This window comes from Vulpes lagopus, chromosome 19 (assembly GCF_018345385.1).
Source record: "Vulpes lagopus strain Blue_001 chromosome 19, ASM1834538v1, whole genome shotgun sequence".
NCBI lineage: Eukaryota > Metazoa > Chordata > Mammalia > Carnivora > Canidae > Vulpes > Vulpes lagopus.
The window spans coordinates 44,557,637-44,577,647 of NC_054842.1; the positions used below are offsets into that span (position 1 = coordinate 44,557,637).

The 20,011-nt window shown below is 48.0% G+C and overlaps 1 protein-coding gene across 1 annotated transcript in view; it reads left to right on the forward strand.

The window, feature by feature from the left end:
* Positions 1-19,472, forward strand: part of GYG1 (glycogenin 1) — a 33,084-nt gene extending 13,612 nt beyond the window's left edge. The window contains exons 5-7 of the mRNA XM_041733889.1: positions 3,932-4,058; positions 16,102-16,321; positions 18,604-19,472. Of these exons, the coding sequence (XP_041589823.1) occupies positions 3,932-4,058; positions 16,102-16,321; positions 18,604-18,777 (521 nt within the window). The 3' untranslated portion in view covers positions 18,778-19,472. The remainder of the gene's footprint in view (positions 1-3,931; positions 4,059-16,101; positions 16,322-18,603) is intronic.
* Positions 19,473-20,011: the final 539 nt, after the last annotated feature.

Consider the following 20,011-nt stretch of genomic DNA (forward strand, 5'->3'; position numbering starts at 1 on the left):
ATTGTGCATTTGGAAAAAGATGTTTGAAGTGCTAAACTTAAAAATCCTGTAAGAAGCTACAGACTCCCAAGGTGATGTTTAATTCTATTTTCAATCCACAATTTTGGGCTAAAAGTTGACCCTTTGAGGTCACAGAATGAGGTCGGTGGCTGTGGACCTTCTGTGCTCTGTCCTGTCTGTTCCGGGAGCAAGATCCCTATTGGCTGTTGTAAGGATTTGCCAGTTGAATGTGCCCCCTGACGCACAGGTCTTCCCTGCCCGTTACACTTGATGCTTGTTTCCTATCCCGCCGGTGCTGCCTGGCCCCGGGGTGGCGCAGGGCTGATGTTTGTGGGCTACCTGAGGGTAAACGGAAACAGCCTTTTGTGGCCAGAGGCAGCTGACCAGGAGCTCTAAGGGATCAACCGCGCTGGCTTCTGTTTCCTGGGATCATCCTGTCCAATTGGGAAGTTCTGCTTTACAACTACTCTTCTGACCTTCATGGACTTAGATGCCTTCCTTGTACTGCATGTAGTCAGTAGCCCATTTCAGTGGAATTGCTTAACTTTACAAAGGTCTTATAAGGTGGCACTGAAAAAAAGCTGGTAGAAAAATATATATAGCATGATGCCCAATTTTCCAGAGTTCAGAAACAAGTGAAACTACGTATGTTGTCTGGGGATATGTATACACGTGGTAAAACCTAGGAAATCAAGACCATTACTAACAAAATTCCTTTAGTTACTTCTGGGGCAGGGGCAGTGGAATTGGAATAGGGAGCCCACGTAGAATTTAAACAGCAGCGGTAACGTTAGAGTTCTTAAATTGGGTATTGGGTAGAGTTATATAATTAATACGCTTTATAAACTACACGTGTATTTTTCTTTTGATAGTATATTTCACAATGGAAATAACAGGTAAAGAATGTTTAGAAAAGATCTTGGCACAATCTTGGTCATGCCCCGCATCATATCGTTATTTTAAACTTCTAAAAATAATGCACCTGTGCTAAGGAAAAGTCAGGGAGAGCTTACCTGGAACACCAGTCCCCTCCTACAATTATTGTTGTCTCATTTATTTCCTTCCAATATGAATGTTGTTAGTTATGATAAAGATGTGTGTCTCTGTGTATCTTTATATTGCGTGATGGACTCCTGGTCTTTCTAGCCCTTAGTCTTAACGGCAGAATGATAATCCACAGGTGGTCAGTAGCCTCACGTACTAACCATTCCTCTTTGGTGGAATGTTCAAGTCATCTCGACTTTTCTGCTGTCACAGAACATCGTCAGGTTTCTTGCATTCATTCCACAAGTCATTCACGTTATCTGTAAGGCATTCTGTGTGCTTAGAACGTAGTCAGCAAAACGTCCTAGTCTGTGTCCTTGTGCAGTTTAGAGTCTCATGGCTAACCTTTCTTTATTGTATATTGCATCTAAAGCATATATTAATCCCCAGACTTTCAAAAAATTTTTTGAGAGAATAGTAGATATACATGCAGTTGTAAGAAAATACAGAAAGTTCCCATGTACCTTTCACCCAGTTCCCTAATGGAAAAATCTCACATAATTCCACAAGCAGGAATTGACACTGATGGAATCCATCAGCTTCAGTGAGATTTCAACAGTTTTAACAGTTTTACGTGTTATGTGTTTGTGTTAGGTATGTTTGTGTGTTTTTGTGCAGTTTTATTAGGCGTGTATTTTGGTGTGACCACCACCACAGTCGAGGTAAAACAGTTCCATCACATGCTATTCTTTTATAGCCATGATCTCTTCTCCCCGACCCTTTCCCCCTCCTTAGCCCCTGGCAACCATAAATCTGTTCTCTATAATTTTGTAACATAAAGGATGTTATATAAATGGCACAATATAGTATGTAACTGTGTAAGACTGGACTTTTTCACACAGCATAATTCTCTTGAGATCCATCCAAATTGCTGTGGGTATGAGTAGGTTTTTTTCCTTTATACTGTTGAGTAATGCTCCATTGTATGGAGGTATCGCATTCATACACCTGTTGAAGGATATTTGGACTGTTTCCGGTTTTGTGCTATTATGAATAAAGCTATGATTTCCTAACCCTTTTTTTAATGATTATATGTGAAAGGAAATCAGTAAGACATCAGACCTCTGGACCTCAGCCACCAGTGTCTACATTTGGGGTGTCCTTGTAGAATCCAATGAATGGTATTGTGTTTTGGCTTTAATATTTTGTGTCTCAAAATATGTTGCCAACATAGCTAATCTCCTTTTGTTCATGTAACCGGTGAAGCACATCCTGCTACTGTCTTTATTGTCCTTGAGAACTTAAGAGGATAAAATCTTGATTTTTCTGTTGAGCTGTTTGTCCCTTGAGGAATGAGGACCCATCGGAGGAGCCTCCTTATACAAAGAAGTTGCTCTGTAGACATTTGTTCAACGAATGCCTTTGATCCATAGAGTTGATTGAGGGTATTTAGAAAGGATAAGAGTACACAGAGGCTGGATAAGGGACACTTGGACTTCAACCCTAATGCTTTGATTTTACTACTTAGTTCCAGATATTAAATAATCTCCAGATTTTAAAGTCTCTCAGAACCAGTGGAAACCAAATAATAACGCTAGCCAGTTGGGGCTGCTGTATATGTGTGCTTGGGGGCAAAGCAGACTGAGGAGGGAAGTAACTGCTCAGTGTATTAGCCTTGCACTTCAGAAGAGCCTGCTCGTCTCCCTGCCTGCCAACCCGCCCTTAACACTGCACGCCTGCGCCCACACACTTGTGTGCATACGCACACGCACGCACGCACACCCCACCCAAGCTGCTGTTTTGCTGTATGAAAGACTGGTTCTGTGCATGTTTCCTGAAATCTCATGAACCTAAAACTGAGAGGACGTGAGCTGTGTGGCAGAGGTGGCTTAGTGACCTGTTTGGTTACTTGTGTGTTTATGATTTAGGTCAGACACTTAGCAGCTTGGCTTTCCACTGCTATTTCTTTTGAATGAGTGGCCACGTTTGTGCCTTTCCAAGGAAGGCCTAAAAATCAGGAGCCCCGGGGTCTAAGCAGGTGCTGTGCTGTGTGGTCGCGGCTGACGCTGGTCCCAGGGATGACTGACCTGGACCTGTCCAGAGGCTTGCTCGGTGGCAGGAGAGTGCACCCGGGTGATGCATCTTTCTGGGGCTCTGGAAAACCATTCCGTTATCCTAGTTTGCTCTCTGTTGCTTTTTGACTCCTCCTGCCCCCATTTTCTTAACATAAAGTCAAAAGTCCTTAACTGGGGATAAAGTCTGTAGTCTGAGCCTGCATGTCATGATCCGTGCCTCCCTCTCTGAGACTCACCCGGTGCCACACAGCCCTTCCTCCCACCCCGAGGTCCGCTTGCACAGGCCACCTCCCGGGTCGTCTTTGCACAGCCTCACGTTCCTGCCCACCTCAGATCTTTGGAACATGCTATTTGTTCTTCCTGAAACACCATCTGCCCTCCTGCTCTCTCCCTGCGTTTGTCAAGTCGTCCTATGTACCCCCCAATCTTGGCTTCAAAACAGCTTCCTGATAGAAGCCTTCCCCAGCTCCTCACATGTTCCTGAGCCACTTCCATGTGCCTCTTAGCACCCAGTACTTTGCTGCTTTTCCTCTCCATTTGTGATGTTGATTGACTCTTAATTTGCTGGTACCCATGTATCCTCTCCTTGCCCTGCTCCCCATGAGGATAATGACCATTTCTCTGTTGACTCTTCAGTGCCTGGTGCTGTGTCTGGCATGTACCAGCTGCTCAGTAAATATTTGTTGAATGAATGAATTAACTTGAGAAAATGGCCACCTCCTAAAATGTCCTTGGTACGTCTAACACAGAATTTCTTGTTTTAATAATGGAATTTGTACCTATTTTTTGAAGATCCAGTTATGTGTTCTGATAAAATTACTGACCGGTCTTTGAAGTTTATGACTGTGATTCTTTTTTTTTTTGTCTTTCAGGTGGGGACCAGGGTTTACTGAACACATTTTTTAGCAGCTGGGCAACAACAGATATCAGAAAACACCTGCCATTTATTTATAACCTAAGCAGCATTTCTATATACTCCTACCTCCCAGCATTTAAAGCGTAAGTGCACAGGTTTAACTGTTGTTGGGGGTGGTCAGGGCAGGGGAGTGGGATTTAAAATTTGGTGGGGCTCCTCATGGTTATTCTGAGGTCAGTCACAGGTGGGAACTTTGAGGGAAGTCTTTATCTTATGAGAAACATGGCTATAGTGGGGAAAGGTCTTGATGTTATCAGTTACTTTGGAGTAACCCCGAGGGCGCTTAGCCACCTCCTGGGAGAAGGCTCCCATTTGCTCCTGGGGTGCCACGCCCTCTATTAAATCATCCCTGTGTCATGGTCCAGAACCCATACTGGGCACAACCCTAACTTCTGCTTTGTAGTGGCTGCCAGGCTTCAGTTCCCGGACCTTTAAAATGAGGACATTAACCGCTTTCTCCGTGGTTGTTATGGAGATTAAGCAAGATGCTGGCAACAGGGTGGGGTCCCGGTCCAGAGGGGGTGGAGCCGAACTACCTCGGTTCACATTCTGGAGTAGTTTCCTCCTGGTTGGTTACTAGTGACTCAACTTCTAGCTCAGGATGAGTTAGTCTAGTCACCGAACTTCTCTGCCTCGATGTCCTCCAAAGCCAATTGTGATCGTTAAGGGAGGTAATTGTATGAAGTGGGTAGAAGGAGGCCTGGCCTCCCTTTAGCACTCAGTAAATGTCAGACTATTAGTCGTTTTTATTTGAGAGGAGGCCTAGCAGTAACCGTAATCTCTGAAGCCAGAAAGGCAGGGGTGTGTGTTCTCACTGTACCGTTTACCAACTATATGGCTTAGCCTCTGTGCCTCAGTTTATCCATACGCAAAATGACAAGGAAAATAAGCCCTACCTCCTGGAGTTGTCATGGGGACGGCATGAGTTCGCATAGACATTACGTGCTCAGTGGACATCTTGATTTTGGCAGCCTTACTTGTTTGGCTCCCCCCTTCGTGTGGTTCTCATTCTGCACTTAGTGCAGCCCCATTGCAGGGCTTGTCTCACTGTGAGGGCCCGGGCCCTGCTCTTTAGCCTCTGACTCATGTGTGTTGAACGAGGAAGATGATTCAGGCTTCTTGAACAGAGGCCAAGCTAAGCTGTCCGGTAGATCCTGAGACACAGCCCTGAGCGGCAGAGGTCTCGGTTGAGCTGGGCTCGGCTCTGCAGTCTGTCCTGCTTGGGCATTCCTGAGCCAGGAAAACAAAGGGCCTTTCACTCCTCGGATTTCATTATCCAAAGTCCTCTCTCTAAGTCTCCTACCACAATAATGAGCATGTCTGGCTTTTTGTGGCAGAAGTGTTTCCTTTTCTGTTCTTTTCCTGGGCAAACTCTGTCAACATTCCCCCAGATAAGGATTACAAGTGTCTTGTGTTCTTTCCTCCCTAACTGTTCTCTTGGCATATGTCTCTGACATATTATAGCCTCTTGATTGTCTTCCCTCTCTAGAATGAAACAGGCAAACTCTCCAACATGCCAGCTGCAGCCCAAGTAACACAAATAGAACAGGATTCACTAGCAAGGGGTGGATTTAGAGAAACTTGTTTGTTTGTTTGTTTTGTGTTTTGGCCTCTCTGTCCTTGGCCTTGTCAGGTACCAGCTTGTCTTGCTTAGAAATGTGGGCCTGATTCTTTTCATCCTTATTGCCTCACAACCTACCCTGCAACTCTGAGCCATGCTCCTGCAGGCCGTGATAGCTCGATCCCCGAGAACTGAATTTGTTTATAAGAGGCCGTTGGGGGGACGCCCCGGTGGCTCAGTGGTTGGGCGCCTGCCTTCGGGCCAGGGTGTGATCCTGGGGTCCCACGAATGAGTCCCACATCGGGCTCCCTGCATGGAGCCTGCTTCTCCCTCTGCCTGTGTCTCTGCCTCTCCCTCTCCACCCACCCCCATGAATAAATAAAATATTAAAAAAAAAAAAAGGCAGTTGGTTAACGTAATTGACTAGACTCAGCTGAGCAAGCAAAAAGATGAGAGGATGAAGGGGAAAGAATCATTGGTAGTGTGAGCAACTCTACCCACCATCCCACTTGATTCTGCACCGTGAGCATGAGTCCTGGGATGACTGTGTGGGGGAGACGCGAATCTGATCTCCTTCCAGTTGGTCTCGGTCCCAAACAGAGTCAACCTAGTGGTTAAAGTTTTGTGTTTTCCGTGTAACGTGGCCCCCGGTGCCTAGCAACTATCTCCGCTGTGGTTCATTTGGACTCCATCTGATTTTCACCTTAACGCCGAAATTGAGCGCGCTGCACCTTTCAGCGGTAGCCTGCTTTGCGCAGACACTACTTGCCTTTATTTTGTTCTGACAAGAACAAGAAGCAGGTAGAGCAGAGTTAGGTTTTGGGGCAGAGGGGTCGGGGAAGATGGACTTATTTGCCCCTCCCTCAGAGGAACCCACTTGTTTTTATATCCTCTGAATGAATTTCCCAGAAAAGCAGCTTGAGATCTCAATGACCAGAATGGTTAGGATGGTTTCTTCTTCCCAGCTCAACAAATTAGTGCTAATTTTGGAAATCGCCTTGGTTTATTGCCATAACTGTAGAGTATGTGACGCACTGGGGAAGTGGGGAGCAACTGCATCCACGTGTTGGCTGTCAGCTGGCCTGTGGCCCGACAGCAGCCCCCGCCGCCTCGGTGCGGCCCGCCCCTGGGGGTGTCCACCCCACACTTCTCGATAAGACCTTCCAGAGGCTTTGTCTCATCCCATTGCTGCCCATTTAGGAATGTTGAAACCACATCACAGAACTCCTTTTTCCCTTCCCTCTGCCAAAAAACGCCTTTGTTTCTTGCAGAGATCCATCTCCAGAGACATTTTTCGTACAAATGGGAAGGGCTGAAAGAACAGACAGTTCTATTTCTTTTTTGTTTTGTGTTAATGTAAAATTGTGACCCTGTTCTGCTAAGCCAAGGTAGATGATCACGAACATTTGGGCTGTCATAGCTCCTCCACAGATTGCCCTGTGGACCTCTGGGAGCTCAACATGAGTGTGAGGGGCTCCGAATAACCTTGGGGGTGGGGGTGGCGGTCTCCGGGACTTAGTGGCCCTGTGGTGTGCCAGCCTTCCCCAGGGACAGCGTACGGGTGGTGGCGGGTAGAGTGAAAAACTGTGGAGTGGTTCGGAGCAACTTGGGCTCCACTGAGGAAGTAAGAATTTGTCTTACCAGCTCCAAGCAACCATGTGCCATGAGGTCACTGAGGCAGTATTTAGATGCCCTGGAATCTTAGAGCCTTGGATATGTTAAAACACATGCTACACTTAGAACAGTGTAGCCTTGCTATTTTATGGGATTTTATGGGCTAAAGGATGGCCTAATATGAATCCTGTTTGGCATGAATTTGAGCCACGGAAGTAGCAATTCTAATGCCTTTCTCTGTATACTGTCTGGATAGAACAAAACAGAAAGAAAACACACTTAATAGTTCTATCACTTTGATGAATACTCAAACACAGCTCCCGAAAAACATAATTAGTGTGTTTCCTGTAATAGAAGATCCTCTTTAACACAGTATACTTTGAGAGCCAAAATGCTTGGTCCTGGGGCAGCCCGGGTGGCTCAGTGGTTTAGCGCCGCCTTCAGCCCAGGGCGTGACCCTGGGGTCCCGAGATTGAGTCCCACGTCGGGCTTCTGCATGGAGCCTGCTCCTCCCTCTGCCTGTGTCTCTGCCTCTCTCTCTCTCTCTCGAATAAATAAATAAAATCTTTAAAAAAAAAATGCTTGGTCCAATAACTTGTAAGGTGATTCGTAATAGATGAATTGAGAAACAAGTGTATTTCTTAAATAATATTCCTGAAAGTGCCTAGCGTGTTTAGGAAATAGGCTTATAATCGATACTAGATTCTTTTCAGTTTTCTTCATCTAGAGGGCCTGTTCTATTCGTGTAGTTTAGAATCTGGCTTGTGCATAGTGCTAGGCAAAAATCTCCTCAGCCTTTAAAAAAAAAAAATCAGTCATTTAGCTCTATTTTAGCTTTCTATCCTAACTAGAGACTAAAAGCTACTTATGGCATTTTGTGCTATATAAAGTGGGCCCGGAGCAAAGAGAGTTCTCTGGTATTGCTTCAAATTGCCATACAAATTTATTAGTCCTATTGATTGACTACAGAGCTTGTTTTACCAAATAATTTCCAAGTATTTTAACTTTTTTTTTTTTAAACTCAAGTTCAGATATGATCTGAGACCTGACTGGTCTAGTCTTAGAAAGTGGGTCTAGAAACCTAAAAGATTTCTATTTGCTTACTGCTTTAAATTCTTCTGAGGATGTTTGTATACACTGTTATTTTTTTCAGGAATGTGGCCTATAAGACCTTCTCTTGAAAATCAGTATTTTCCCAAAAATGAAATGAACCTTTGGGGTCCTGAATTCTGTTGTTCTTGTGTGTTTCTGATTTGATTGATTTTTTTTTCCTTGCCCCCTGAGACACCTTTGGCTCCAGCCCCCCATCCATGACTCTTGTCTCTGAAGCCGGAGCCTTTCTGTGTTCATTACTTTCACACGCTTACATCTGCCCCTAAACCCCAAGGCCTTGGAGTTTGGATCTTATTTTTTCAGCTGCCTGTCTGTCCCCTCACCCGTTCGTCTGGTTGGCGGGCCTGCAGCACGTAGAGGGTGCCACACATCCTGCTTGCTGAGGGCTGCAAAACGAGGGAGCTTTAGGCTACGAGGGTACAAGGAGTGGTACCTCCTGAGTAAGAAATGCCTGCAGTAGGAGACAGCACGAGGGAGGAGGGGAAGAGCGTGCAGGTGGAGTGGAAGACGTACCCTCCAGGTCTTGGACCGGTGGGCTGCAGACTGGATTTGTCCCACAGTTATGTTTTGTCTTCCTTACATGATTTCCTTTTTTTTTTTTTTTTTGAAAAAAAAATCCGATATTTGGTGGGATGTGGGAGAAAGATGTCTAGTGACTGTTACAGGTTTGAGGCCATAAGCAATGAAAGTAAAGGAGTTGCCATTTCCTAAGATGGGGGGGGGGGTTGGAAACCGGTTTTTAGGGGACAGGGATTGACCACAGATGTATTAAATATATCCAGTTTGGGATGTATGAAGTGTGAGGTGCCTATGAAACACCCTAGGTAAGTAGATGTAAGAGTGGGGGGTTGTGGAGAGAAGTCCCGGTGAGATATACACATGGGAGTGTCGGCCTAGAAGTGCTGTTCATTGTTATGAGACAGGACGATGTAACCCAGAGAGTGACTGTGATAGAAGGGTCCTGAAGACTGAGCCCCAAAACAGGAAAATGCGGAGGAGCAGGGACCCGGGACAGAGAACAGTAAGGCAAGAGGAGACCCCAGGAGAGTGATGTGCTGCACAAGCCGACCAAAGAAAATGTTCCTGGGGGCAGGAGGGACCCACCTGTGTCCGTTGCTGCAATTAGGCGGGAAGACAGTTGAGAATTGGCACCGACCTAAGGGTGACTGACAGGAGTGCTCTGCTGGAGTGGGGGGAGGAAGCCTGATTGAAGTGGGTCTGAGAGAATGGAGAGTCGGAGACGGTGAACATAGACAAGTCTTCTGAAGCATTTTCTTTAAGAGGGAGCAGAGGAATGGGTTGGTAGCTGCATAGGGCTTTAGGATCCAGAGGGTAGGCAGTGGAGCTGGTTTTTTTGAAGATGGGACAAGTCACAGCATATTGGTAGATTGATGGGAATGATCAAGAAGGGCAAGAGTGAGCACACTAATAATGCAGAAAACTAGACTTGCTGGAGTCATGTCCTTGAGTAGCTAAGAGGCCGTGTGTCCTGGTGCACAAGGGGGGAGGTTGGTATCAAGTAAGAACCAAGAAGACGATGGGTATATTGGTTGAATGAATGAGGGAGCAGGCAGTCAGCCAGGAGGGCACAGAGACCGACATGCTGTCTCCAGGAAAGTCTCATGGTGGCCTGTAGTCGAGGGGCTTCCCTTGGCCTACTCTGTGAGAACAGGCCACCCTGGCAGGTGAAGTAGTTGATGAGGTCCTAGTATAGGTGATTAAGTCCACCTTGGAGGACTGATGTTCTGATTTCCAGGGCATGATTGGGATGAAAGGTGGGGACAAATCAGGAGGGTCCCTGGTGGCCACAGTTGTTCACTGTTGGGTAGCAGCTGTCTTTTGGTGACGGGATGTGTACCCAGCTGTGCTCCATGGTCCTGACCCCCACCAGCTCTGCTCCCCACTGCCTGGACAGCACAGCCCTCGGACGTTTGTGCTCATGACCCCTGGTTTAGACTGAAGCGGGGCGGCGGGGGGGAGTGGTAAGAGGAGGCATGTTGGGGGTTGGGGGAAGAGGTGGCCACATGCCAGACAGCGTGAGTCGCTGCGGTGGGTAGAGGATGGGTGGCCCATGCTGCTGCCACATTTCCCAGAGGAAGGTCTCCCACGCGGGGCCGTGTTCTTCTGCTCAGCGTCTCGTGCAACATCACAGAGACAGCGCTGTGTGAGGAGTCAGCCGGCCCCGGGGGCACGGCCAGGAGGTGGCTCCCCTTCCATCCTGACGCTCCTCTGGGCTCACCCACACATTACCAGCTGCTGAACTAGTCATGAAAATTCTATCTGACCTTTGGTGACATCAGGTCACAGGGATTACTTTAACGGCTAACATAAGCAGTATTATTGCTGGCTCACGTTCAGACTCTGTCTTGTGATCTGGACGTCTCTTTTGAGATTCTATCAAGTTAAAATTAGAACATTTATTTTAAGAGATGTATGCAAGCTGAGACAAATCCCCGTTACTGGGTCAGAATGAATGACTCTTCGTAATTTAGAGACCATTGTAATATGTACCCAGTGTTGTTTTTGTTTTTGATTCCTGGCTGGTAACGTGGTAGGTAAGTCAGGCAGTGAGTCAGTGAACCCTCTGGTTTCCTTGTTCTGGGTCGAGGTCAATCGAACTTTTATCTTTTGATATCAGTAGTTCCCCCTTCTTGGTAGTCAGCTATTTTGCTTTCAGCCAGGCAGCGTAAGTTCTGACCGCTGCCCGTTTGTTGCCTTTGGTGAAAGAGCCAGAACTAGAAAGACGTCCCGAGCTTACCCTTCTATAAGACGGGAATAGCCCCACATTTGCATTTAGGCTGAAATATTCTTTTAAGCAAAAACCAATTTCCCATTTCACTTATGACCTGTTTTCTTATCTCATTTTGATGCGGTCTTTTAGGATTTTCATACATAATTGAAGAGTAGTTGGGACACCCAGGTGTGTGGCTCAGTTAAGCGTCTGACTCTATCTCTGCTCAGGTCTCAGTCTCGGGGTCTTGAGTTCAAGCCCCGCGTTGGGCTCATGCTGGGCACGAAACCTACTTAATTAAAAAAAGAAAAAACAGGGATCCCTGGGTGGCGCAGCGGCTTAGCGCCTGCCTTTGGCCCAGGGTGCGATCCTGGAGACCCGGGATCGAATCCCACGTCCGACTCCCGGTGCATGGAGCCTGCTTCTCCCTCTGCCTGTGTCTCTGCCTCTCTCTCTCCCTGTGTGTGACTATAATAAAAATTAAATAAAAAAAAAAATTAAAATAAAAAATTAAATAAAAAATAATAAATAAAAATTAAAAAAAAAAAAAACCAAATTTAAGAAAAAAAATTTGAAGTGCTCAACTGATTAAAATGACACAAAATGATTTTTAAAAACCTTCCTAAGGGAGCAGGATTAAGACCTAAAAATAATTACATGAAATTCCTATCTAGATTAATTAAAACTCCAGATACCAAAAAAAAAAAAAAAAGAAAGAAAGAAAAAAAACGGTATTTGAGACCTCTTGCTCACCTTTTTTGCAAAACGTTTTGTGGGGAAAGCTAATAGAGCAAGGCCTCCGGCTGCTTTGCGGTAAGCGCGTCCTGTTCTGTTAGCACAGGTGGAGCACAGGTGGAGCACAGGTGGAGCACAGGTGGAGCACAGGTGGAGCACAGGTGCACAGCCTTCCCCTGTAACGCACAAGCCCTCACAGGTGGCGGCCAGGGAGAGGCCGGACGTGCCCCCTCTGTCGAGCCAGGCAGCCCTCGGGGATTGCCAGGAACGTGGCCGTGTGTGACCACCTCACCACCACGGCGGGTCCGTCTTCTCTTCCCTCCCACCCTCGTGTCGGAGCCCCGTGTCTCCCGTTAGCAGCCGCCTGGCTCGGCCCCCGCCCACGTCGTCCTCCCGTCGGGGCCCGTGGGCTGCCAGGCCTGTGCTTCCCGTCCAGTGTCCTTGCTCTGAAACGTGTGTTGCTCCTGCCCCTGCTCCTTTGCACAGGCCAGTCCGGTGTGTGGGGCCGTTCGGCTAAAGGAACACCCCGACACCTAATTAAAAAACTAAAAAGAGCTCCCAGTGTTCACTGGGCAGAAGTAGGACTGACCGTGGCCAGGACCCGGGACCCCTCAGCCTCGCAGGACTACGCTATGCCCCGGCGCCCCGCGTCTCCCTGCCTCGCACCCCTGGATCCTCGCGAAGCCTCGCTGGTCCGGCCTCCGACCCCCGCCGCAGGAGACACCTGGGCGCGGGAAGCGTTTTTTTATTTATTTTTGCGGAGATGTGGGGAGCCGTTGGGCGGTTACGTCACATCCCCACCCTCCCGCTCGCCTCTTGCCGTCACCCGATCCTCCTGGCACCCAGGAATTCCTCGACTTTGGGCACAAAGGGCCGTCCCGCCCACACCCACATCCACATCCACATCCTCCGGCCACACAGGGCGTCGATGACTCAGAAGACCCTCAGGCGTCCTGGCTTCAGGGAGGGGGAGCCCAGGCCTGAGCCTCGGCGCCATGCAGGCCGCGCGTGTGCCCCGGGTGCCGCTGTTGACTGCAGGGGAAGGCCGTGTCCGGCCGGGTGCGGCCCTGCGCCCCCTTGGGGCCCAGAGAGGGCTCGAGCCGGGCGCCCGCCGCGAGGCTCCGCAGCTGCAGTGGCCTCTGTGCCAACGAACCCTTCTGAGAACAGGGCTTGGTCGGGAGCTTTCGTCCCCCGTGGCTGCTTTCTTGCTCCCTCCTGGAGCGTATGGGAATCTTTCCGGGCCCGATGGACACATCTTCCCACTTGTCAGGGTGACCTCTGAAGTAGCAGCTGTCACTCCCGGGTGACGTCCTTCTGCGGGGGGTGCCTGCGAGCAGCAGCCTAGCTGCGCTTGAGCGCTCCGCTGTGGCACCGCCGGCCGCGTGGCCCGAGACACGATCCGTGAACCGCTTCACACCTTGGCCTCCTCACGTAGTTGCCGGACATCCCCTGAGGTGCCCCGTGCAGCCGCGCCCGCGCTGGTGAAGCGTCCGGTGCGGTCAGCTGCCCCCGGAACTCCGTGTCCCGCGTGCACACGGTCGGGAGAGCTGTGCTGGGCTCACGCTTCAGGCTCATGGGCGCGGCTCCCCGTCCTGACCACACGACGTTGGTGGGTCGAGGTGTCCTGGCCGGAGGAGCCAGCAGGCAGCCTCGCGGGCGAGGGGCGAGGCGGGGACGGAGACGGCGGCGGCCACACCTGCTCTCCCGTGTGCCCGCTCTGGCCTCAGGCGTCTGTCGTGGAGGGCGCCGCCGCCCCTAGCGCACAGCAGGCTCGGGCGTCCGGGCTGGGCCGTCCCCGCAGAGCGCTCGCCGAAGGCCCACCTCCTGCCTCTTCCGAAACCCCCTCGGCCCTGGGAGCCCGACCTTTGCCTCGTGTGCGCTGTTGCTTCTTCTTTTCGTGTTCGGGGACTCCCTTCCCTGTGTGTGTGGGTGAAAATCTTCCGGGGTCGTGCGCTGAACATCTAACGCTGCTTATTTATTTCTGTATTTTGTAAAGACTTTATTTATTCAGGAGAAACATGAGCGAGAGCGAGAGAGGCACAGGCAGAGGGAGAAGAAGGCTCCACGCAGGGAGCCCGACGCGGGGCTCGATCCCCAGACCCAGGATCGCGCCCTGGGCCGCAGGCAGACGCTCAGCCCTGGGCACAGACGTCCCGACAGTTGCTGACGCAATCGGCAGCCGGGTCTGCACAAGTTCTGCGCGTTGTGATCTCTGTCCTTTTAAGAATAAAACAGAGGCCTTGCACACTGTGCGCGCACGTGCCTACTTGGGGAGGGACACCGGGGCATCTTGTTTATGTTCAGAAGAAAGGCCACGTGGTACACAGCGCTCACTCCAGGAGCGAATTTTCGGGGGCTGTGTCTGGCGGGGCGTGGAGCAGCGGCGTGTGGGGCCCGGGCTGGGGGGCCCCCCCGCTGTGCCTGCGCCTCGGGGCCTCGGCGGGCGCGTTAGCGGGTTCAGCCGTGGGATTGTTGTCTCCCCCAGTCGTGTCCTTAAACGAGTGTGGGCCCCAGGGCAGCCCGGGGAGGCCCAGCGGCTGAGCGGCTGCCTTCGGCTCCGGGCGTGACCCCGGGGTCCGGGGATTGAGTCCGGCGTCGGGCTGCTCACGGGGAGCCTGCTTCCCCCTCTGCCGGGTCTCTGCCTCTCTCTGTGTCTCTCCTGAATAAGTAAATAAAGTCTTTAAAAAAAAAAAAGTTTGGGCCTGAACAGAGGCCACTGTCCGAGAACGATAGCCACGGTAGGTCCCTGGCGTTCAAAACCAACCAGCCCACGAGCCTTTAACAGCTTGGGGGCCACGGGGGGAGCCCCGCTGCGCCGGCGGCCTGCAGGATGTGGGTGCTGGGGGCCCCTCCCGGAGCCCGGGTCGCCCGCTTGCCCTTCCCTGCCGGTGTTGCCTCTGGCCCTGGGCGTCCCCTCGGTGAAGTGTTCCTCGTTATTATTTGGCTTTATGTGCCTAGAGTCCCTCCCGGCCACAGCAGGACCGCTCTTAACTCTCCCTCTTTTTAAGAAATTATTGTAAAATGCATACACAAAAGGGTATATAAAAAAACTCTTTTTTAAATTTCAAGTTAAGGAATGGAACACAACCTGTACCTTAGAGGCCGCCGTCTGTCCCTTCCCATCACTGCCTCCTTTTTCCCCCAGAGATAACATCATGACGCATTGATTAGCTTCCTACGCTTCAAACAGTACTTTGTTTGGTTTGGTTTTGCCCTATGTAATTGGATTCTTAGATAAGAATTTCTAGTTGAATTTGAATTTTTTCAGCACATTTAAAAAATTCATCCATTTGCTACGTGATGCATGTAGCTGTAGTTCATTTATTTTCACTGCTGTACCATAGCCCATGATCTGACTACCCCAGGAGATGTCCTTTAAAAATGATCAAGTGGACAAGTAACCATAAAAACCCCAGTGACCTTCAACAGTATGTATGTGTGTCTTGCCCAGATGTTGGTGGATCGGCTGGAGCGGCTCGGGTGGTCTCGGCAGGGTTTGGGGCCGGGCCAACAGGTTGGCTCCACATCTGCCCCATGGGGCTCCTCCATTCTTCTGCTGGCAGAGGTCCCTCAGAGAGAGGGACCAGAAACAGGGCGGGCTCTCTGTTCAAAACACACCGTCCCTTCTCCCACGTTCCACTGGCAAAGGCAGGTTTTGCGAGCACGAGGCGGGAGGTTCTCCCCCTGTGGAGACTGGGGAAAGGAGCTGAACAATCTTAACCTACTAGGATGTGGTCATTTAGGTTGTGTGTAGCTAGGAGTGTTTCAGACGGCACTGCTGCTGCTCTGAACACTGTGATCCTATCTCCTGTTGCTCGTGTGTAAGAGCTCCTTTAGGATAAATGCCTGGGAGCTGAGCCGAGCTTCCAGGCCGGAGGCGTGAGCGTCTTCAGTGTCACTCAGTAATACCAAATGGTTCTCCAAGTGGTTGTGCCTTTCCCACCACAGTGGGTTGGTGTTTTGGTTGTTGCACTGATCCACTGCTACTTTTGGATTTTTGCATATATTTAATATACGATGGGATAATTTTAAAAGTATGTCTAAAAATGTTTCAGTGAGCTTAAGTTCTTTTTCTTTTTTTAAGATTTTATTTATTCATTCATTCATGAGAGAGAGGCAGAGACACAGGCAGAGGGAGAAGCAGGCTCCATGCAGGGAGCCCGATGTGGGACTCAATCCTGGGACCCCAGGATCACGCCCTGAGCTGAAGGCAATGCTCAGCTGCTGAGCCCTCCAGGCGTCCCTCACGTTCTTTTCCAACCACTATTTCCAGCAAAAGGTGCATCGCTAAGGCTACAGAACAAAGTGCTGCTTCTCTTTTTTGTTAGTCCTCAGAATCCACTAATGGTTTCAACCTGTGTCCTCTTGGCAGATTTGGTGCAAATGCCAAAGTTGTGCATTTCCTGGGACGAATCAAGCCATGGAATTATACGTATGATCCTAAAACAAAATGTGTCAAAAGTGAGTCTCATGATCCCACCATGACTCATCCAGAGTTTCTCAACCTGTGGTGGGACATCTTCACCACCAACATTTTACCTCTGCTTCAACAATTTGGCCTCGTCAAAGACACCCACTCATACTTAAATGTGGTAGGTTCTGTTTTTTTCTTTCAGGTAATTTAATGCTGTATTTGTTCTTAAAACTTAGTATTCTGGTAGATGTAGAGTGTTTAGTGGTATTTTAAACAAATAAGATTTGTTGAAGAAAACTGTTCATCTTACAGGGAATAAATACTGCCAGCAAAGACTAAAACAGTAGATTATGTGGCAGATTTCATTAGATCTGAGAGCATAAGAAAGGACTTTATAGGTTTTATATATATGTGTGTGTGTACATCTGAGAGTGTGTGTGTGTCTATATACACACACATGTGTATCCATATCTAGTGTCTGTAGAACACTTAGCCCATTATCCTAAAATTCTGAGATTATTCCTAAAGCATAAAGAGATTGCCTTATTTCATGTTTTAGAAACTAAAAACATTTATATTTTTTTGTTTTTGCCATCTGCTTAGAAGATTGCATTTTCAGTGAACGTTACAATAACATGAACATGCGAAAATAAATACTTTCTAGGATTATTTTGGTTTGCCATATTTGTGCTCTTCCAGTTATGTAGAATCTTGAAAAAGAAGCCTCCTTGTCAGAGGAAGATGACATTAACATTTACAGCAACAACTTGCTTAGCCTCTTTTCTGACTTTGAAGGTCTTCCTCTGGGGTGGTTATTTTGGAAGAATTGAAAGAGGATGAGAAGTTACACTTCTGTGCTACATATTAAGATATAAAATATAGAACTGAATGGGCGAATTACAATCAATTCTAACTGACCAGTTACTTACCTTGCTATAATTATAAGAGGCTAGAAGGTTGTAGGACATCCTTTTCTTTGCCAAGGTAGAAATTATTTAGCCTGATTCACATAGTAGCACTTGTACCAATATATAAAATGGAGAAAGGGAAAAATAACATAACCTTCTTTAATTGCTTTATATGGACCATGAAATAATACTTGCACAGCCCTCGGAATATTGCCTGGAGCACAGTAAGCGCATAAGGAAAGCTGGATATTAGCATGTAATCCTTACAACTACTCTAGTCAAGTATTAGTGTTAAGTGCCTTTTTTATATATGAAAATTAAGTGAGGCTTAAAGAAGTTAAATAACATCTTTTACATATAAAACACTCATCAGAAGCAGAACTGGGACTCAAATCTAGGCCTGCAAGACTGTTACCTTCTGAACAACATCATGAAACAAAGGATTCTGGAAGAGCCTCCCTATGTCATTCCTGTTGCAGGTGGAAGCAAGGCAGGGCTAATCCAGGCTAAGGACTTACGTGGCTTCAGCTGCGAACCAGCCCCATGGAATCTGCCCAAATACCTTGGAGTTCCAGTGTATTTAAACACATACATAAACACACACATTCATATAGTGCAACAAAAACTGGTAATCAAAAATTCTGTTCTCCCATTTTCTCTGTTAAAAGCAGGACCTCTTTGTATCCATTCACCTTCCTTTTTCTCTGCTGTTTCCAGTACCTTCTCACCTCCCCTTTTTGAAGACTAGCTCTGACACTCGTTTTGGCACAATTGAAGTTAGTTGCCTTTCTACAAGTAATTAGATTCTAATTTAACGTAGGGTAGGTTTGCTCATTTCCTGCACATTTACCTACCTTCTCCCTTCCACAACCCAAGGACCGAATTATGAACCAAGGAAAAAGGCGATGGGAATTGACACAGTTGTTGAAAACTAAGCAAATTAACACAAGCTACAAGAATAGACGCTCCTTGATAAGCTTCAGCAGGCAGATGAGTTCGGGGCATAGTCTCAAAACCGTTAAGCTCTGGTTTTCTGGTCTTCTCTAACGTGACAACCTGTGTATGTGGTGTGGCTCTCTGGGTAGGTGCCTTGTGAAGCTTAGCCTCTGAGGTATCATTTTGTTTAAGTTCTCAACCTTTCAGAGCCCACACAGATCGAGAATTTATCGTGAGACCGTGTTCGCTTGTCCGTCCATCTTACACTTTCTAATGAACTGTTTGCAGCTTTCAGACTTGGTCTATACACTGGCTTTCTCTTGTGGCTTCTGTAGAAAGGTATGCAGAACTTAAACATTAACCCTAATTACTTCGTTCTCCCAATGTTTTCACCGAGTCAAGAAGTCTTCATTTCGTTAGGAAAAAAAAAAAAAAAATCATGCGACCCTTGTATTTTCTGTGTCTTTCGTTTGTTTGTTTCATGTGTTACTTTTCAGTTTTTGCTACTTTGCATGATGATTCATCCTGGCTTTTCTCACCTTCAACTTATTGCATTCTTTAAAAACAGTCTGATTGTCAGCGCTCAACGAGTCTCTGATTATGCTCTCCTTTTTAGGAAGGCGTCTCGGGAGCCATATCGCATCTGTCCGTTGGGGAGACCCCGGCTGCGGCACAACCTTTTGTGTCCTCAGAAGAACGGAAGGAGCGGTGGGAACAGGGCCAGGCTGATTACATGGGAGCAGATTCCTTTGACAACATCAAGAGGAAACTTGACACTTACCTCCAGTAGAAACACTGCCATTCTCCCATGGACACATCCACTTCACGGGCACTTGTTTCTGATACTTAGCATCTAGAGCTGGGTTAGGAAAGGTCTGTTACAGTTGCTAGAAGCTTTGCTAAAATTCATCAGATGAGGGGATTTTGCAGGACAACAGGTGAGAACTGGGCAGAAGTCGCAAAGTAGCAGCAGCTCTGTTACGTGGACAGTGTTCTGCTTTTTAATCCTAGGCTTATTCAGCTCATGTGTCGGAAATTCTTACTTTTGCTGATGGCCAACAAATGTGGTAAGGGAACCCAGGCTATTAAAACGGCTACATTGCCGCCGAGAAACGTGCCAGTGCAGGCCCTGAATCAGCCTCCCTCCGATGGGACAGGGTATCTCTCGCTTGCTTGCTTGTCGTACCTCTCACTAGACTTGCGTTTTAGAGTTGCTCAGAGACTGCCAGAGTGATCGTGATTCTGCTTTCAGGTAAAGACCGCCCGCGGCACTGCTGAGTGATCCGTGAACCTCTCGACAGGTGGCGTTGGCCCATTCTGTTTCCTAATTGCAGTGTCTGAAACCGTTCACCAGTGTCCCATGTGTACAGTAAGGCCGCATGCTAACACGCTCTTGTTCGGTTCTGTGTATCTGTAAACAGCAGTGTGTTCTCTGATGGTCACCTGCCGGGGCACCTTGTATGAAAATAAAGACTTGTTGCCATATCTTGGTTGTCTAATTAAGGGGTTCCCACTCCCCTTGGGAAAAAAAATGTATTAGGTGGTTTTTTGTAAGTTGTCAGTGTTTTAAAAACCAGTGTAAAACTTGACACCGAAACCGGTGTCTGGATATGTAGACAGTCTGGTGTTCTCCAGCGACGGTGACGGATGCGATCGATGGAGGAGAGTGAGCTCAAATTTGTCTGTCAACTCACAATATATCTCGGTATCAAGGGAGTATTCAGATTTTAGAACATATTATAACGTTCAGATTATCAGAGGTTCATTGTCCATCTCGGGACACATTTGATGGCCTTTCAGGACTGTTAGAGTCAGTACTGGAACCAGTGACTTCTAGTGTTTTTATCCATGAATCAAAATGATGGACGTATAGAAGGGTATTTATTAACCTTACAGGTGATTCTAGGTTGCAAGGACAGCAAGCCAGGGATGGGCAGGATTCAAAGGGACCTTTTAAAATCATTGTGAGTAATCAGAGATCATTCTATTGGGAACAAAACAAAAGCAAAACAGTAGAGGAAACC